Source organism: Mycteria americana, chromosome 1 (assembly GCF_035582795.1).
Source record: "Mycteria americana isolate JAX WOST 10 ecotype Jacksonville Zoo and Gardens chromosome 1, USCA_MyAme_1.0, whole genome shotgun sequence".
Classification (NCBI taxonomy): domain Eukaryota; kingdom Metazoa; phylum Chordata; class Aves; order Ciconiiformes; family Ciconiidae; genus Mycteria; species Mycteria americana.
Genome location: NC_134365.1, coordinates 4048972 through 4067458, shown reverse-complemented (window position 1 = coordinate 4067458; position 18487 = coordinate 4048972). Strand labels below are relative to the sequence as shown.

General features: G+C 39.3%; 1 protein-coding gene across 2 annotated transcripts in view; it reads left to right on the top strand.

The window, feature by feature from the left end:
* Positions 1 to 18487, top strand: part of MKLN1 (muskelin 1) — a 101088-nt gene that overhangs the window by 57982 nt on the left and 24619 nt on the right. For both annotated transcript variants that reach the window (XM_075516969.1, XM_075517061.1), the window contains 3 exons: positions 10495 to 10707; positions 12489 to 12710; positions 14724 to 14853. In XM_075516969.1, the coding sequence (XP_075373084.1) occupies positions 10495 to 10707; positions 12489 to 12710; positions 14724 to 14853 (565 nt within the window). The remainder of the gene's footprint in view (positions 1 to 10494; positions 10708 to 12488; positions 12711 to 14723; positions 14854 to 18487) is intronic.

Sequence of the window (18487 nt, the reverse complement as noted above, 5' to 3'; positions counted from 1 at the left end):
TTTGTCGTCTTTAACTTTGACTTTTTTTTAAAGAAAAGAGCATCCATATTTTAAAACAGCTCTGGGTCTTATGTTTTTCAGTTCCATCACTAGGTGCCTGTAGTTCTTGCTTTCCAGCATGAAAAAAAGCACAGAAAACCAGCCAAACTTCAGTTATTCCTAACACCAGATGTTTCCACGTGTGGCGTTCCCTTTCCTCCACACATTGATATTGAAGTCAGTCTCATAGAGAAGGGAGTACTTAAATAAATGCGTTATGCACAGTGTTCTGAAGGCTGTAGAACTTTGGCAGTCCTGGAGCTTGTGTGTGCCAGTCTTCAGATATATATGGATTTCCAAACCATCATAAAGCCTTCAGTTGCAAAGGGTACAGCTTGTAAACTACTTTTACGCCTTGAAGTAATGCATCATGCATAGTTGATTTGTGGTGTTTATGTTCCGATAAAAATCACCACTTCAGCTCTAGCTTATGATGAGTTTACTGCTCTGATCTCTGATCTGGAATGCAGCTTTATTTTACTGATATGACTTTATTAGGAAGTTATTGCATCATCTGGTTCCCTGTAAATTGCAGATGAGGCAGTATACAGGGACACGCTAGGGTGGCTGTGAATGCATCTCAGGGAAGATGACACATTATTCAACTGCTTGAAGTATTACAGAATTTTCAGGTAAGGATTTAGTGAAGCAATGGATATTGGTATAAGGAACGCTGATTTATATACTTTTGGGTTTTAAAGACACAGAAATACATACCTGTAAGACAAGAACCAGCTGGAATCCCTGGAACCCTGCATTTCACACTGAATGGATGGGGAAAATGGATTTTAAAGGAACAGGAGAGTATGTGGGGGGTAGAAGGAGAGTTTATTCTCTTGCCAGCAAGGTGAAAGTAGCTTCACACACCAGTCAACTTTGCCTTGGGAGTAGAGTAGTCTCTTATTTCAGCTAGACTGTGAAAGACTTCAGTTACGTTAATGCTCCTCAAGCTGTACAAATACAGAAATCCCTAAAGAAATATCAGTTATCCCAATATGGTAACATAGGGGAAGCATTCTCAAGTACTATCATAGACAAATCCTTAGCTAAATTGTCTGGATAATTACAGGCTTGAAAATATAGTAAGTTTTTGTGGACCTTGCTGCTAATAATGTATTTCTGCCACTGGGTTTTGGAGGTAATTAGGACTTAAGCTTTCTGGACTGTCTTGAGCATGTACTGGCAGAATGGATAGTGCATTGATGTGTTGAGTTTTCAGACCTGAGCGAGCTTAGTATGTTTAATAGGACTGAATCCATGAATTTTCCAGAGCATGTATGTGGTGGAGATGTTATTGATGCTGGAATGAGGAACTGTCGGGTTCTAGCCCTTGCATTGCCCCGTGCATGCTTTGCTTTCAGTGCTCTGTCTTTAAAAGCTCCTATATCTGTGCTTGCTGCCATGCGTTATGCTTATGCTTCTTAATATATGGGAGAGAAGGGTTTACCATGGTGCTTCACAGACCTCTAGTGAAAATACTTGCGCTGTTCCTTGGCTGATTTTCCTCTGTGTAGGTTATTGCAAAAATGAAGATGCCTTGTTTCTGAAAATGACACAGCAGAGACTAGCTGTGTGCTGCACTTCCAGTGGTAATTGATGCAGTTCCTGTAGCTGGATAACTAAATTATGTTCTGAGAATAGCTGAAAGGTGATATAAACAAAAAATTCAGAAGCTGCATCTTTCCTCATCTGTCACTTAGTTCAAAAGAAGGCATGGCAGTCTCTACAGTTCTGTTTTTTTCAATGCCAAAAATACTCTGTTCTGATACGTATTTTTTTCTTTCTCTTGCCATGTTGCCATAACAGCTAACAGAGGAAGCCTGCATTAAACTGTACTTAGTATCTGTATCCCTGAGATGGCAATTTCATAGCCATGGGTTAGCCCGAGGGGAAAAATTATACAGCCACTTTTATGACTTTCTAACACCTCTGGGTACAAACTACTCCTTTGTCATCTGTTTAAGACTATCTTCACTTTCTCAGAAACATCTGAAAGCCTGCAGCTGTCAAAGTATTTAGACTTATTTCATGTTTATCTATCATCAGCTTTTCAAGGACAATTAAGTAAAAAAAAAACCTCCAAAAATTCTAGCTTTGCTGCATCCTCATCTTTGTGGCTAAACAGTCCATAAATGACTAGTTAATTTTTTTTTTTCAGCCTCGCTAGCCTGTTGGTCTGCAGGTGTGACTGTAGCGAAGCTGAGTAGTTTGCATCTATGGAAAAATCTCTCTTGGCTGGACCTTCGCTAGCCATTGTTACTGGTAACGAGAGGACAGCATGAACTTATGATGCATGCAAAAATGACCTTATTCAACATCCTGCAATTGTTAATGGGGTTAGTTAAATTTGACACATGAGGGATGTTGTCCTGAGGGCCCATCTCTCAGAGCTGGTGAAAGCTCTGGTTCTGTGGTGGGTTGTCTGTTACATTTCATCAGTGTTACTGAAAGCAAAGCTGAGCAGTTGATGAGTACCAAAGCAACAATTTACTTCCTAAAATTTAAGAAGCTATGACTTTATTCACGTTTTATCAGTGTGAGTAGCGCTCAGTTTGCAGGTAAATTGTGCCTTCTGTTAGAAATAGCACAGTATTGATGTCCTTTCACTTCAAGGTTGTCTTGTACTAGGGTATTACTTCAGTGCTTCTCTTGTTTGCGTTTGTAAGCTGAATCACGTAGGGTGGATGACTTATTTTTGACTGTAAACTAAAGCCTAAACAAGACCTTCATATGCATTCCTGCAACCTGCTTCACATAAATGAAAGAATTATTTGGTGCTGTTTGCACGCTTGAAGCTCTGTGAGTTTTTTTTCCCCTTTCCACTATTCCACTTGCTTGTCTAGAAATTCTCTTGATCATAGCATGCCTTGGTTTACTGCAACATGAGATCCACGGTGTTATGCATTGCTGGAAGGCCTTGATGATACCTTGGTATGAGAGCAAGCCAAGTTGAGAGCACATAGCTCAGAAATGACCCAGGAATGTGGCTCTCTGCACTGGCAGTAATGCAGGCATCGGTTGCCAAAGCTGTTTCTGCACGGTAGGTAAACTCATGCAACACAGCTGTCAAAAGCAGAATATTGGTGCTTTGGAAAGTTCATGAGTCAATTCATAGGGCACACTTTATTTCTTTAGAGGTGAGTTGTTAAGGTTTCATCAGAAGCCAATAGATTGTGTGAGTTCATTCAGTTATGAAAATACTCTGGAATTAGTTGTTTCTGCAAGCAAGCCTGCTGGGAGACTAGTTTTTAACAGGTAATCTCATGGGAATAGAACAGTAAGCACCTATTCGTTTTCATATCAGTGTTCATGTGCTGTACTGAGTCTGTGCTCATCTGTGCTGTGATGACCCTGCACTGATTCCTAAAGGATGGGGCAAACAGTCTGAGTAAAGCCTTACGTAGGACTGGAAGGGATGGGACCCTTCCAGTCATCAAATCCAGTCCACTGCTATCATAAGGATCATGGCGTATGATCTCTGAGCTTAATCGTTTGATTTATAAGCTCATTGAACTGTCTTTCAAAAGTAGAACACCGGGCCATTTATTTTTTACTTGTAGTCTAAGCAGGGAACGTCTCTTTGTGGAAGGCTCACCCTGAGGCCTTGAAGTATCAACAGTGAGAAATTAGGACTATCCCAAATGTGTGCATCCTTTTAGGAAGGAAGAAAAAGCTTCATCCTGTTTAGTTTTTTTTTTTTGTTTTCCCACCTTAAACAGATGAATCACAACTATGTGCTAAAAGCTGCCTCTGACTTTAATCTGCTCCATCATGTCTGAGTCAGATGCCCAGAAAGGACTTTGCACCTAAATCTATTTAGTTGCATTGCTATAGGAGAGTACTTGTAAGCAGATTAGCCATAGCTCAAATACTGTCAACTGCCTGACCGAAGGGTATCTTCCTTCTCTTAGCTGTAGCTAGGCTTCTTGATAGTCAATTATTTGCAAATACTTGTCAGAAACTTTTCGATATCTGAACCCTAACATTTGTTGTAAGACATTCAACTGTTTTGTGTGAAAAATTGTGTAGACCGATGGCTTTCCAGTACTGGTCCTGGGGACTTTTAAGCGTCGTGATTCTTAGCCAGGTTCTGACCTATTTAATAGGTTTCCCAAAATATTTATTGGAAGAACATATTTTACTTTTATACTCTCAAAGAATATTCTTTATAGCTGTAACAGCAGCTGTAAAAGTAAGTTAGAATATCTGTTATCTTCCATAAATAGCGGCAAGAATATCTACGAGTGGAAATGCGTGGCTGCTGACCTAGTGTAACTGTTAGCTTCATATGCTGCTTCAAGCTTTTACTTAAGGCAAACTTGCAGAGTGAATGAATGAATAGAGTGTACGTTGAACATCCAGAATATGGTTATTGGAGTGAGACTCCCATCTTTGCTCCTAGAAATATTTGAGATCCCAGTCTAATCCTTTACTGTGTCTACCCCATGTGACATTCAAAGGTTTTTAAGTCTAGTGCTAGATCTGTCAAGTCTTGGACGTCAAATGACACGTGTAGCACCGATTTCTGCCATCATACAGAGTAGGGAAAAGTAGCTGGGGTATGCTATTTATGGGAGGGTCTTGCATGCTTAAGAAACCCTTATAGATGGTGCACACCCCAGCCGTGTGCCTGTGCTGGGCTGCTCTGGCCGCGAGCGCTGTCGTGATGCTCCTGTTGTGTGACTGAATGTGACTGAATGCTCCCTCTCGTGACTTGGTGCTCCTGGCACGTGGTCAGTGATTGCATGGGCGTTAGAAGCAATACATCAGCCTCTGCTCATTTTGCTTTGTTTTGGGCTGATGGGCAATACAAAATGCCCTATGCTACCGTAAAAACCAATAGGTTAAATTCTTTAGTTAGGCTTCTGGCACCCGTAGGTTATGAGAGAGTTGAAATGCCTTCTGTGAGCAACTTGTATGGCATGAAAGTGTTTTATTTTGTGTATGGCTGTAGTTGTTTCTCTTGCTGAATTTAGTACTCATCTAGAGTAAAGCAAATTGTTTTGAGCTACAGTTTAGATTAAACATTTTGGGAGTACGCATTAGCTGAAGACTGGCATTGATAAAGCACTAACGAGCTGTGATCTTAAAAAGTGTATAGGCTTGAATAAATGCTAAGAATAATATGCATTTCCTTTCATTTTCAAGATTGTGGAGAACTTTCCTTTTTTGGGTGGGGGGGGAGGAGGAAATGAATTATACTCTGAAACTGGGAAATGAGAGCAATTAATCTCTGCAGTTGTGTGTAGGCAGGAGGGACTATTTGTTGCATGACAGCCTGCTCTCAGAACTAGAAACAAAGTAGGTTGTTTGTGTCTTTTTATGTCCTCGTCCTAGTTTGCTTTAGGACAAGAGCATTTACCTCATGATGCTTATTTTTGAACTTTATACTGGAGGCAGTGTTCACATTCCATTCAGTCTTTTACAGCACTAAGAAGGGAGAATTAGTCAGCTGTTCTTTGTTTTTATTTCCCTGACTCTTGAACAGGGTCCAGGCTTGCTCCTGAAGTTTTTCATCTGGATCAGTCTGAATAAAACAGATTTTCTTGCAACTGAAACCCCTTTATTTGCAAAAGGTTATGATAACCAAAAGAAGCCAAGCTCCCCCAGTTTTTGTTTTGGGGGTGGGATGGGGAGTGGAACTAGCTTCCAGCAGTCCTGTTCGCATTAAAGCGGGTTCATAGGGCATTTATTTAAAAACAGAAAAAAAAAAAAAAAAAGAAAGCTATCATGTTTGTGCCTTAGCAGAGCATGCCAGCATGCTGTTGCTAAGATGATGCATGCTGATTCTGGCATAAATAGTTATTCGAGCAGACCCTACCCTAAGGAGTTGAGTCCCAATCCTTTCTCTCCTGTATAGGAACAAATCAATTATTCTAAGGAGGCAGTGTTGTCTCTTGGTGCTGTTGTGTTGCTTTTTGAAAACGTTTTGTAAGTTAGTCCTTAAGTGGGATAATTGCTTTCGGCATTTGCAAGTTAAATGAAGAAAACTCTAATTAGATTTTATGAAGTGGCTTAGCATGTTGAGAAGGCTTTTCATAAAGTATACTGTGTATTCACTTGGCGTTGCACAATTGAATTTCGTGTAGCACTGACGAAACAAAAAAATCCGATTTGGCCTTGGTTGCTCCTGGGCGCTTAAAGGATTGAAAGCCTGTCTTAGGTACTCCTAGCTGTATATACTCTCTTCCTTTCCCTATCATCCCACCCTCATCAGGGCATTTATCTGTATTTTAGAGACCAGCAGAGTTGCATCAAGACCAACTTGTTTGAGGAAGGATGTTCAAATAAGGCATAGAAGCCTGGTATTTTGTAGCACTCTAAAACAGGGCCATGGCACATACTGTTTAATCTGTCTTAGTCTTTATTATGCTGTGCTAATTGTACGGCGGTGCTGGGTGGCAGAGAGCCATTTTCTTCAGGTTAGTCTTCGTTCCGTGTGGGCACTTATTGAGTTCCACAGAAACGGAACAGTGCCCATGCTTAGTAATCTTTGGTATTGTTTGGTGTCCTGTAGGTTAGAAATGCGATATGCTAATGCTTTACTATTGCCACCGCAGCCTTGGCATAAGTGGAGGGACTGGCCAAAGCAGCGTAACGCATTGCTTGCCATCTGAATAAGAACTTAGCCTAGTCACAAGCTTCTTTCACGTGCGGTTTCTGCAGTGTGCGTGCCAGGAGCTTCCTGATGAGAATTGGAAAGAGTCCCCAAAGCCGGTGTTTGTTCAGATCGTTTGGGCGGTTGCTGGATGTGACTTACTAGAGTCTGTTTTAACTAAGATGTGCTCTGTTTAGGAAGTAATACCTCTACTAAATCAGTCAATCAGTTCTTGAAGCTTCATGTGCAAAAATGTAGATCCCACGTGCTAAGAACTCTGAAGACAGTTCAATGAAACTAGACCTAAAGAACAAGTACTTATTGAGAAGTCGTGCATTGATTTGTTATGACTTGGGATAACCACAGGAGGAGGTGAATGCAAACTAGTCAAAACTGTTATTTGCCTTCTCCTCTGCTCAAGAAGACTTGGGCTTGTTTAATCTTCTTTTGTGGTTATCAGTGTGCAGGTGAAACTACCTTCATTAGCTGCAGATATGTTTGGGAATGGCAGTTACTACGTTTAGAGGAGTAGCAAGTACAATAGATACTTTTTGTGTGTCTGCAGTTTATCTTTGGTGATAAGGCCCTGATTTGAGTAAGTGTCCAGAGATCTCTAGTGAGATCCACTCACCTTAGGACATAAACTCATGGATTGTCAACCAGCCTACATCCTGGCAGGAGGGGACAAAAGGTTGTTCTTCTGCTCTCTAACCATACTTGATCTCTTCAACTGTAGGTTAAAAAGAGTCAAGTTTATTATGGTCAGTTTTTCTCACTTCTTGCTTGTAAGAGGTCAAGTTCTTTGAACGCTTCTGGAATCAACAAACTCTTTGCCTTTTGAATTTGGTGGGTCACTTTCTCCATGACAAGCTGTGGTAGTGTGTTCTTTGTCTGAACAACAGGCTTGCTATTGTAACCGCATCAAGTACACGTCTTTGGATGAACATTCACAACCGCCCACGGGCTCTTGATTCACTTAACCACATGTGCCTTGAAGTGTTTTATTCATTTTCAGTGTCTGCCCATATCTGCCTTTGTAAATGGACTTTGTGTCCCCCTTTTGAAGTATATACATACTACAGGGACTTTTGTAGTCAAATTGAGTAGCTCTCAAACGCAGATTTAGGCCTTTCCCCTCTTCTGCCTCAAATGTCAAACCAATATGTACCACTGATTAATGGCATTATTTACCCATATTGGCAATCATGTAGACTAAATTGGAAACTTCTGGCAGGTTCCATGTGACCTTGTAAGCGATATGCAGGAATAACTCTGGCTTTCTTCAAGAAAAGCTTATGAATTGGATGAAGTTTTCTTTATTGAAAGAGAGAGCCTGTGCCGTGGCACGTTCTGCAAATTGATGAAGTTAAAGTTCTTAAGTAAACTTGAGGTGATGAAGTTTGTCCTTGTGGTCTGTAGAGATGAAATGGTCAAACTTAACACCTTTAGTACCTCTTTAAAAAGGCAGATATTACTGTGTGAGATGTGACCAGTATATAATTCAAGAAGGAAGATATTTTTCCTGAATTATTTTCTCATTTTAACATAGTCTTAAGATTTGAAATTTGTATGTTGTATACTTAGCCAGTGTAATACCTGTGCTGTTGATGCCAGTGGCTTGAAACTGGTGTTGTAGGTGCTATGTGTCTCAGCCTCATGTCTGTACTCAGATAAATTTCAGTTGATGATGCAGCTCTTCAAGGCAAGGCAGGTCTGGAAATTGCTACATTGGAGATTTAGTCTTGAAGGTGCCAAAGACATTATTTGAGCAAATTTGGTAGGATTTACTTTAACCCATAGAGCATATAGAGGTGTGGGAGTGGGGGAAAATGCTTAAATTGGCAGGTTCAATTAAGAAACTGCAATGACCTGATGAAGAGGGGAGAGTCAGAAAGCACAGGTAGGTCTTAACATTTCATGTACATGACAGCTGTGCCAAAGCAAGTATGTGCTCTTTGGCAGGGGAACAATGGGATATCCTTAAATGTCCCAGCTGCATAACTAGAGATGGATTTTGTCTACTGGGGTTATTTTCTTCTGAATCAGGGGCAACCTTTGCCAATGCTCGAATCGGTACTTTCATGCAAAGAAACTACCCTTTGTGTTTGGAACAGGGTCCTTTGGAAGATAATGATTTGTACTTTCTAGGAACAAGATAAAAGTATGTTGCCATCTTCTGTCAGCTTCTTCCATGTGACCAAAGACAATGAATGAACTTCTGCTGCATTTCAGGATTTTATGCTAATGTTTCACTTCTATCAGTATTTTTTTCAGAAAAGAAAATTATCTTAATTACCATGAAGTAACTAATCCTCAAAGCTGTAATCATTGCTGACATAATGCTTCATATTTGCAAAACATGAACAATGCAGTTCACCTCTTCAGGTTGTTGTTTGAGTTACTGTAAACAGTTTCCTGTAACTGTTCTTGATTAAAGCAATTGAATTCTATGAGTAGTAAAGTTTTGACTACAAAAACGTAATGTTTCCTTTCATATTTTATCCAACTTAGTGAAATGTATTCCAAGTTTCAGTAAGAATATCATTATAATTTTTTACTTGAAATGGTACAATTATGAAGATTTGTTTTCTGTAAAGGGGGTATTTGGTAGGACGTGGAGCAAATACTGTGCTGATTATTTGGTGTGGCATGACTACTTTTCTTTACCTGTAAGTCTTCTAATAGATGGTGATTTGGTACATCTCTTCCTAATTGCATAATCTTTATTTTTCAACAGATCTGGATAGATTTTTTTGTATTTCATACTTCAGTCTTCTGTACATCTTAACCTTTTTTGTCACTTGAAATCTTACCAGTTTTCATGTTCGTTTCCAGACTCTCAAAGTTAGCTAGCCAGCCTTGTTCTGGCATCCTCATTTATAAAGTGCCAAAATTCTACAAACTAAGGCCAAATAAACTATATAATTAATCGATAAGCACGATGCTAGTTTTCTCTTTTTCTTTTGTCCGATCTTTTGCAAATAAGGCTTTGCACTTCTTGATTTCTAGTATTTTGAAGTACAGGAATATCACTCTCATGCTTCAAGATGAGTGTATGAAGGCTCTCAAAATTAGATTTGGGAAGCAGAAAGGATGCTGCCCAGTACTGCGTAGCATCATTGTAATGTCATTGAATAAATTGCTCTATGGTTTAAGTTGAGCATTCTGTGATGGATAAGCACATAATAATTTGACGGGGCCCTCTGTGTCTCTCTTGAAGATCATAACTCATGGCAGTTTTGCTTACCGTGGGAAACTTTCTTGTAGTTGGAGCCTGGAATGGCCATATCTATTTGTGAAGGACAAGGGAGTGCTTTTGTTACCTTCAAAGACCCATTACGGGATATGATTGCTTGTGGGAGTGTCTGGTTATGATCTGTTAGAAAACAGCCTATTAATAAAACAGAGGCTCTTGTAATAGAGCACTTCTTAATCTTCTTCCTATGTAGTTATTTATAGGCTGTGACATCTTAATTTGCCTCTTATGTGCATCAACTTCTGTTATTTTAAAAGATCAAGTAGCTTTCACATGCCTCTCAGAATCACTTCTGGAGGAAAGTCTGTTTTCTAAGGAATCTTACAAAAAGTCTTCAAGTCATAAGTTTGTTGTAAGAAAAAAAAAGTGTTAAGGTTTTTGCTGGTGTCTTTTTAAAGGACAAAGAAGTTATGGAATGTCCTGTTATATAGATATTTCTATATTAATCCTGTATTTGTCTGATTACAAGCACGTTTTTCTCATTCTCAAAGGATTTCCAGTTGCTGATAGTACTTATTTGTCTTTAGCAAGTGTGCAATGACGTACCTGGAGCAATATTAAATGTCTTGTTCTCTGTTTTTGTGGTCATTTTCTTTATTAGAGTGGTCCTAGTGCCAGATCTTGTCACAAGATGTGCATTGACATTCAACGAAGGCAGATCTACACACTGGGACGCTATCTGGATTCCTCTGTGAGGAACAGCAAATCTCTGAAAAGTGACTTCTATCGCTATGACATTGACACAAACACATGGATGTTACTAAGTGAAGACACTGCGGCGGATGGAGGTCCAAAGCTGGTGTTTGATCATCAGGTCAGCTACACTGATACTCTTAGTGCAAGTTCTCAATGTTTGTGAATTGATTTTGGTCATAGCCTCCTGCGATTTAGAAGTGCTGTACCAGGTAACAGAGCAGTGATGAGGAAGGCTGTGATCTGCACTCAGTTAAATTCTGATAGCCTTTTTGTCTAATGCCACTGACTACCGATATTCTAATCAAATTGAAGCAGAAGAATCATAAAAACCTTTGCAAAGTAATTCATTTTATTAAAACCCAAAGCATAGTTCATCTGTTTTTGACCAGTCTTGTTGAGCTGGGTTTGCAGATCTGCCTACTCAGAGGGTGCTGGGGAACAACTTGCAAAGCTGTGTATGGTACCTTGAGAAGAATACTGTAAGCAAGCCGCTGAAATGAGGCCAACAGGATCAAGATTCTCTCAAAATTGTTGTCTTTTAAAATTTGTAGAATGTGCTTGCGTAGTAGAGATTGAAACACCTTAGAGGAATGGCTACTAATATTTTAAAAAACCACACCTGTCCATGTGTTCAAACTGAAAACTTTTTTACTTATGTTGTGTAATTGCTTTTGTGTGCTTGAAAAAGGTATTTTGTTCCTAATAGATTTTCATGAAGTGTGGCCAAGAACCAGCATATCAGTACTCTTTTTTTGAAGCAGCCCAAGAACTGCTTTTATTGGTACTAGCTGTTTTGTAACTAAAGCTGTTGTTTGCCAGCACAATACGTGTTTCTGCTGACACTGAAAATTAAAGATACGTGTTGTCTGCAGAACAAAAGCCAATCGGTCTTTCTGTTCTATTAATAGTGAATGCCAGTCTCCCAGGTGTTGGGGAAAAGGCAAAAGTAAATTGTCAGCTGGCAAGGCTACTCTGGGTACCTTGTTTGCCTGCTTCTGAAATTGTTTCTTTTTTCCCCTGCTGTCTCCTAGGAAAGAATGTCCTCCCTGAATTCTTTATCAATCTGCAGCTCTTTCTTTTCTCTCCCTCAGTACCTACTGCGATAGCGGTTTTTGTTTAACCTTCACAAAGATGTGCTGCACTAGAAGTGTTTGTAGGTTTTGCTGAGTAGCATGTCTATCTTACTGTAATCTTGTCTCCCCCTGCCCAGTATTTTGTAACCCTCTGTGTTGCACTGTGTCTAAAAACATCACCTGGAGTCAGGGAGTTTTGTTTGATTTGTACTGCCATGCATCTCTTGTGCCATAACCTGAATTCAGGCTTTGGGGATAAACATATTTCCACGGCAGCCTCATCAGAAATCCTTGGCCAGGTTATGGCCTTACTTTATGTTGAAGTAATGGGGGTAACGGTAAATATATGCTTGGGATGGAATCTGAGTAACAAATCACAGGCTGGTTTTGGATTGGTTGAGTGGAGGTCAGTAAACTAGCAGTGATTTTGAATTTTTCCCTTGTACAGCCATTGTCAAAGGCGATATCCTGTTAACTTTGACAGAGCTGGCTATGGATCCTGATGAAAAACTCTAAAATGTTTTTCCCTAAAATCAGCAGCTAGAGGCAAGTTTTTTACGTGATGAAGGGTGCATGTAGGCTCTTTTTTTTTCTTATTAAATAAGCAAGTTAAAATGAAGTCCTTTATTTAAAATGTAAGTCTCTGAGATTCATACCTGTCAACTGTGAAGACACATGTATTTGTTTCTGTTCATTAGATGTTCAGGAGATGTGCAGAGTACTGTCTTACTAGATATCACTTGCAGGGGAGGGATGTTTAATCTTAAATCTTAGTGTGTTCAAGTCTTAATGTGCTGGCTTAAAACTACTTCTCTCGTTCTTACAGATGTGTATGGATTCTGAAAAACACATGATATATACCTTCGGAGGCAGAATTCTGACCTGCAATGGCAGTGTTGATGACAGTAGAGCCAGTGAACCGCAGTTCAGTGGATTGTTTGCTTTTGACTGCCAATGTCAGACATGGAAACTTTTGAGAGAGGATTCCTGTAACGCTGGACCTGAGGATATCCAGTCCCGAATAGGACACTGTATGTTGTTCCATTCTGTAAGTATCTGTGCCATACTTTGATTCATGATGCCTGACTTAAAGGAGAGCATCTGGTTTTGATTTTTTTTTTTGCAAGTTTGAAGCTCTTTAATCTTCCAAGTGGTGTGTTGTCTCACTTGATTTTATGTTCGCTGACATTCTGATGCTGCTTTGGTAAGAGCAGGTGGTATTAATTCAAGTCTTGGAGCTTTTATGTCTTCAACTGAATAAAATTTGAAGTAAAAAGCAAGGTGAATTTTCAATAGTTGATTTTAATCAAGTAATGGTAAATAGAGGCCATGTTACAATTTGATCTAAAAAGTTTTTCTTTAAGAGTTGGTAGAGCATCTTAGAAGCTTCTGGTCTAGTAAGTGTCCTCTGTGGTTACTGGAAAGGTGATTTTGGCTAGTGCAGGGGCTTACTGGGTGTGTATTGAGATGCACAGGCCTCATATTCCTCTGTGCTGAGCACCTAGCTGCTGCTTGTCTTTGAGCAGCTGTTAATGGTTGGGCACAGATGGCATTATAGGCACTTCATCCAGAGACTGATGGAAAGGCAGAGGGATGGGGGGTGGGGTGTGTGTAGCATTTTATTTAGTATTAGGTATTAAAAAACTGCCTCCCATTGCCTTTCCAGTGGTGCTCATCAACCACGTTTGCTTAAGTGCAGAACATGGGAACTGCAGGGTGAAGGTGGTAAAGGCAGGATACTTAGTGTCATATATGTTCTGGACCAGCTTTCCACGTAGGTGTGTTCAGTGGAATAGCACAGTATAGAGGGGATTAGCATCAAGTAGGAACTCTTGCATAGGTAGGTGTGGTGCAGTGGCAGTTCTGCACTGAATTTACATGGCAGCTTCTTAGTGGTAGTCAGTGAAGTTTGTAGAGTTTTGGTGACATTAAACTCTGACTTGAGGGTGGGAAGGAAGAGAATTAAAATTAATATTGTGGCATTCAAGTGTGTATTGCTACCACCAATTGAAAACTGACCAGTTTGAACAGTTTACCGAGTTTTTCTCTTTCCCTTTCAAATGAAAGATCAGAATTTTTATAGCGAATACTGTGCTTTCAGAGCCTTCAGTTTCATTTTTGTTTTGAATGGCGCTCTCCAATCTGGTCAAAAACATATTGCCACACAAAATTCTGCACAGGTACCAGAGGATTATTCAATTATGTGTCCATGGTAAACATAAGAATGCAGTTTTCTGTAAGCACCACAGGTCATGGAAGTTTAGGTCCTTTGCTGTTTTCTCAACCATTTGAAAGAAAAATCATTTGCCTCTTACGGACTTTCCACTTGGCAAACTTGAAAGAAGAAATAAACCTGTTATTCTTGGCTTGCTGCTTGCCATTTGCCTGTTCTGAATTTAGTAATGTGCTGGTACCTGGATGGTTTCTCTTACAGTCCGTCTTTTGTTCCTGTTTTGTTTTTGTGTTGGTTTTTTTAATTTAAAAACTAAGTTTTTCTAATGGGTTTTAGACATGGAGACTGTTAATTTTTTAATATTAAATTTGAAAAATGAATTGCTGTTTTAATGTTCTGAAGTTATAGTTTGATCAGGCAAGGCTACAGTAGTTAACTATGTAAAATCTGCCTGGTCACTCTCAAGCTGAAATTCTGTGTTGGATCCAGGTTTGTGGTCTCATATAGATAATGAAAAAGAAATCTTTAAAATTACATTCGTAAGAAGCTTTTTGGGGTGGAGAGGCTGTGAACCCTTAATGGTTTAGCCCTCAAAACTGAGAAATCATGAATTCAAGAATCAAGAATCCAATGAAGAATTCTGAAGTTTTTACTGAGTTTGAGAATAATAAACTGTTCTGCATAATTCTTCCCTGTGAATCTCTGCGGAGATGGAGGTAAGATATTTACCAAATAAAGATTGGTGGACCTGATAGTTAAGGCATGATTTTAAACTTAGAAGAAACATATCTGTTACTCTTTGATTCATTCATGTTTTTGTTAATAGTCACAGTTGTCCAACATACTTTCTTGAGCTTGGTAAAGACATACTTGTTTTTTCCATTCTAGAAAAATCGCTGTTTATATGTATTTGGTGGCCAGAGATCGAAGACTTATTTGAATGACTTCTTCAGTTATGATGTAGACAGCGATCATGTGGATATCATATCAGATGGCACTAAGAAAGATTCAGGGATGGGTAAGTGTAGAACTACATACTAATTTCTTCCCGTTTGTACAAATGAGAAATATATTGTTAAGTAGGTGAAAGGCCAGCTTCAGTGTTCTGTCGTATCAGGTTAGCATCCTTAACTAGCCCTATGTACCCAAGTAAACTCCACAGTATATAGGTTAAACTTATGCCAGCTCTTTTGTCCTTCCTGTCATTTGACACTCGCCATCTTCAGCACAATACAAATAATTGATGCATGAAACTGCATAGCACCTCAAAAGAAAAAAAAAAATCAGCAAAATAAGAACTAAAAAGATGTCCTTTGAAACTCCAGCAAAGACCAAGGAAAAAAAAAAAGGCTGAAAAAAAATTTTCTTTAAACCAGGAAAGGAGAAAGCAATTTTTTTTTTCTAGTTTTCACTAAGTGAAAGATGCTATAAAATAGAAATAATCTGCTTGGTTTGAGATGCAGAAAGGCAGGTAAGATGCTCAGAGACAGAGAATTGGAGTAGAGGGACAGAGGTTATTTTGCCTGGCAGGAGCTGACTAGAAAGATGAGACCTGTTGTCCTGTTATTCTTGTACTAAATTATCAGGGAGTGGAAAAAAAGTTAGGAAGAGGGAGCAAGGCTTCAGTCCTGTTTGGTTCATACCACTGGAGCTATATACAAAAGGCATAGTTCTGTATACCAGAAACCTTTAAAACCACCCAAAAGGCATTGTAACACAACCATAAAGAACGGATTTTATACCTCTTCTCTTCAAATGACATTGAGAAGAATGTTCTTTTTTTCCAAAAAGGATTTCTGCATGTATAAGCACATCATTTTCCTGCGTTGCAAATATCCTGATTTTCAGCATACAGCTCAGAAGTGGAAATTAGTGTTGCAGTGTGTACTACTATAGGAGAAAAGTTATGAATATTTCTTATATTATGTATATTTAGTCCCAATCTTGTTTTCTCTTCTTCCAGTTACCAAAAATCCCAGGAAGCTAATTCATCTTGAATTTAGGCTGCCCTCCTTATTTTGATCAGGCTTAAATTTTTAGCAAGTAATTTTGCTGAAGTTTTGAAGTGAATTATTGATGGTTATGAGTTATTGTTTGCTCACTAATTAAGTTATGCCAATGAGGGAGAAGAGTACCCAAGCTCTTATTCTCTGGAGTCATTTATTTACTTGAGTGCTTCCAAGAAAGAACCAGCTTGTATTGTTGACAATATCCTTTATTAAGGTGCCTGCATTGTTGTCTGATGCTGCTCTACACACACCTACACACCGTTTGTTGTCCTTAGAATTTTTCAGAATTGATTTTTTTTTTCCATGAAATTGCTTGCATTCTGCCATTTTGTTTTTTTAAAGCTACATTTGTTTATAGCCAGAAGCTTTAAAACACGTGGCTTTAAGCTGACACCTGTGTCTACTTCAGATCTAAAGATACTGAGTTTGCCTTATGGCTGGAGAAGACACTGAGCTCCTCTTCTCAGCAAGTCCATTAACTGCGAGGTTCGGTTAAGCAAATGAGACTATAATGTTTAGCCCTCCTCCCCATTCCCACAGGCCCCAAAGTGGTGAATAGTAGACTTTGTAAGAAAATGACTCACTGGAAATAATTCATGAGTAGATTTTCAGTTTACTTTTCTCCTGTGTGTAGAAAGTAAACAAACAGATTTGAACATTTCCCTTGCTTTTGAAAGAAAATGCTAGGATTATTTGCATTTTAACAGGAAGAGAATAAAATGCTTGTTACGTTCAGACAGCAAATGCTGACAGCACTATTTGCACCCAAAAAAGCAAATCTTTTATTGTGCTCTTGTTAGGTAGTGATATACCATTTTGATCTGTATGAACAAAGTGATTCCCTGACTGGTCGCTGTGAAGTTTTAAGCTGCTTGGTGTGATGAGTCAAGTTGAGGATGCCTGACCTAAATGTTCCTATAAAGTCCCATGATTACATTTTGTTCCTGGCTCGCATGTGGCATTCAGTTCTATTCTTAGTTGAGCTATTTTGATTTTTACCCTTTCTAAAAGAACTTAATTGTGCATTTGTTCAAAATTTCTGTTGGAGTAGTGAGAAGATTTTAAAAACAGTAGTAAAACTGATAGTTAAGGATTATCAGTAATATGGAGTTGTTGCAATGCTAGAAAACTATGGTAATGATATGTTGGTTTTGCTGCTGTCATCTTCTGGGTGAGATATTTATGCTGTTTAGTGTTTCTTTGCTCTTAGTTGTGCTTTTGCTGTTGATCCTGGAACCAGTTCCTTGTATAGGTGATGTGTTTGAGAGAATATTGGGTGATAAGCATCACTTAAATTTTCTTAATTTGGAGTAAAGGACAATAATTGTAGCAAGTTTAGATGGGCTTTTTTCATTCCTGGGAAAAGTTCCAATTTAATCAAGGTACACTCTCTAAAAGACGGGTTTGCACACAGCTTTGCCTACTAAAAATGTCTCCTGACTCAATCTGCTTTGAACATAGGTAAGCCTTGCAGCTCTTCACGTCTGGCAAATGCCATTTGCCAGTGAGCATGGGTGCTTTCTCCAGCTCATTGCATCAAAACCCGGTGCTTTCTCTTTGCTGTCAAAGGAGGGCCCTACAGTGAAATTAGGCCATTAGGGATGGTTGTCTTTCTGCTGAATGATAACTATTAGGAGCAAGAAATTTGTTAGTTCAGCTAGAGAATGGACAAAATGGAACTGAGGAAAAGAGAATGCAACTGTGATAATGAGCCAATATCAAAAAAGGCGGTAGTGGTACAAACAGGAGGAAGTGTAGTACAGTTGAATAGAGCCCGTGGTTGGAGGAGAGGCAGAAGTGTGTATGGTGGTGATCATACCCTTTTAGAGCAGTCGTATACTTTTAATTACTTTTATAAAAACGACAACACAACAACAACAATAACAAACCCCAAACCTAACATGCATATGCCAGAGTGTATCTCTGAAGCATACATGTGGTCTAGAGGTGCCACCAGTATCAGGTGTCTTCCAAAGGCTATACTGACAGCTTGCTTGACTTGCTTAGCCCACAATCCATGACTAATCATGTGCAGTCATGTCAGGTCTAAGGGACCTAATAGAAACACTAGTGGTCAAGGTTCCTTTGATAATCCTTTTTGGCCCTGACTCAGGTGGTGTGTCAGAGCTGTTGGTCAGAGGGAGAATTTCCTTCTGCAAGAGAATCAAGATCATCTCCTATCCCTTGGCATCAAGTAACTTCCAAAGTCAAATGAGAAGAAGCCTTAAATGTTCCTGTGGCTCCTTTTAATGGTGAAGTGGTCATTATGGGCAAATGGCAAATATCATTATTTTTTTTTTTAGCTACCAGTGAAGTTCCCAGGTCTCTTGCTGGGGCAGGTGCTCATTCCAGAAACAGAACTGTGCACCTGACAGATGGGAGGTTTCATGGATAAGTACCACGGACAGAGGCGACACAGCCCAGTCCGGGAAATCCTGACTTGAAACAAGATGATATCAGAAAAACAGTAATCAAAATAAAAAGCACAGCTAGCCCAACATGGCCAGGATCCAACTCAGACAAGCAGTCTGAATATCCCATTTTGATCATCTGTTTGTGACACCTGACATGTTCTGCCCTTGTTCAGTTTAAGGTCTACCTTGCCAGTGGCCAGTGTGTCTCTTGTCATGGAAGCACTTTGTT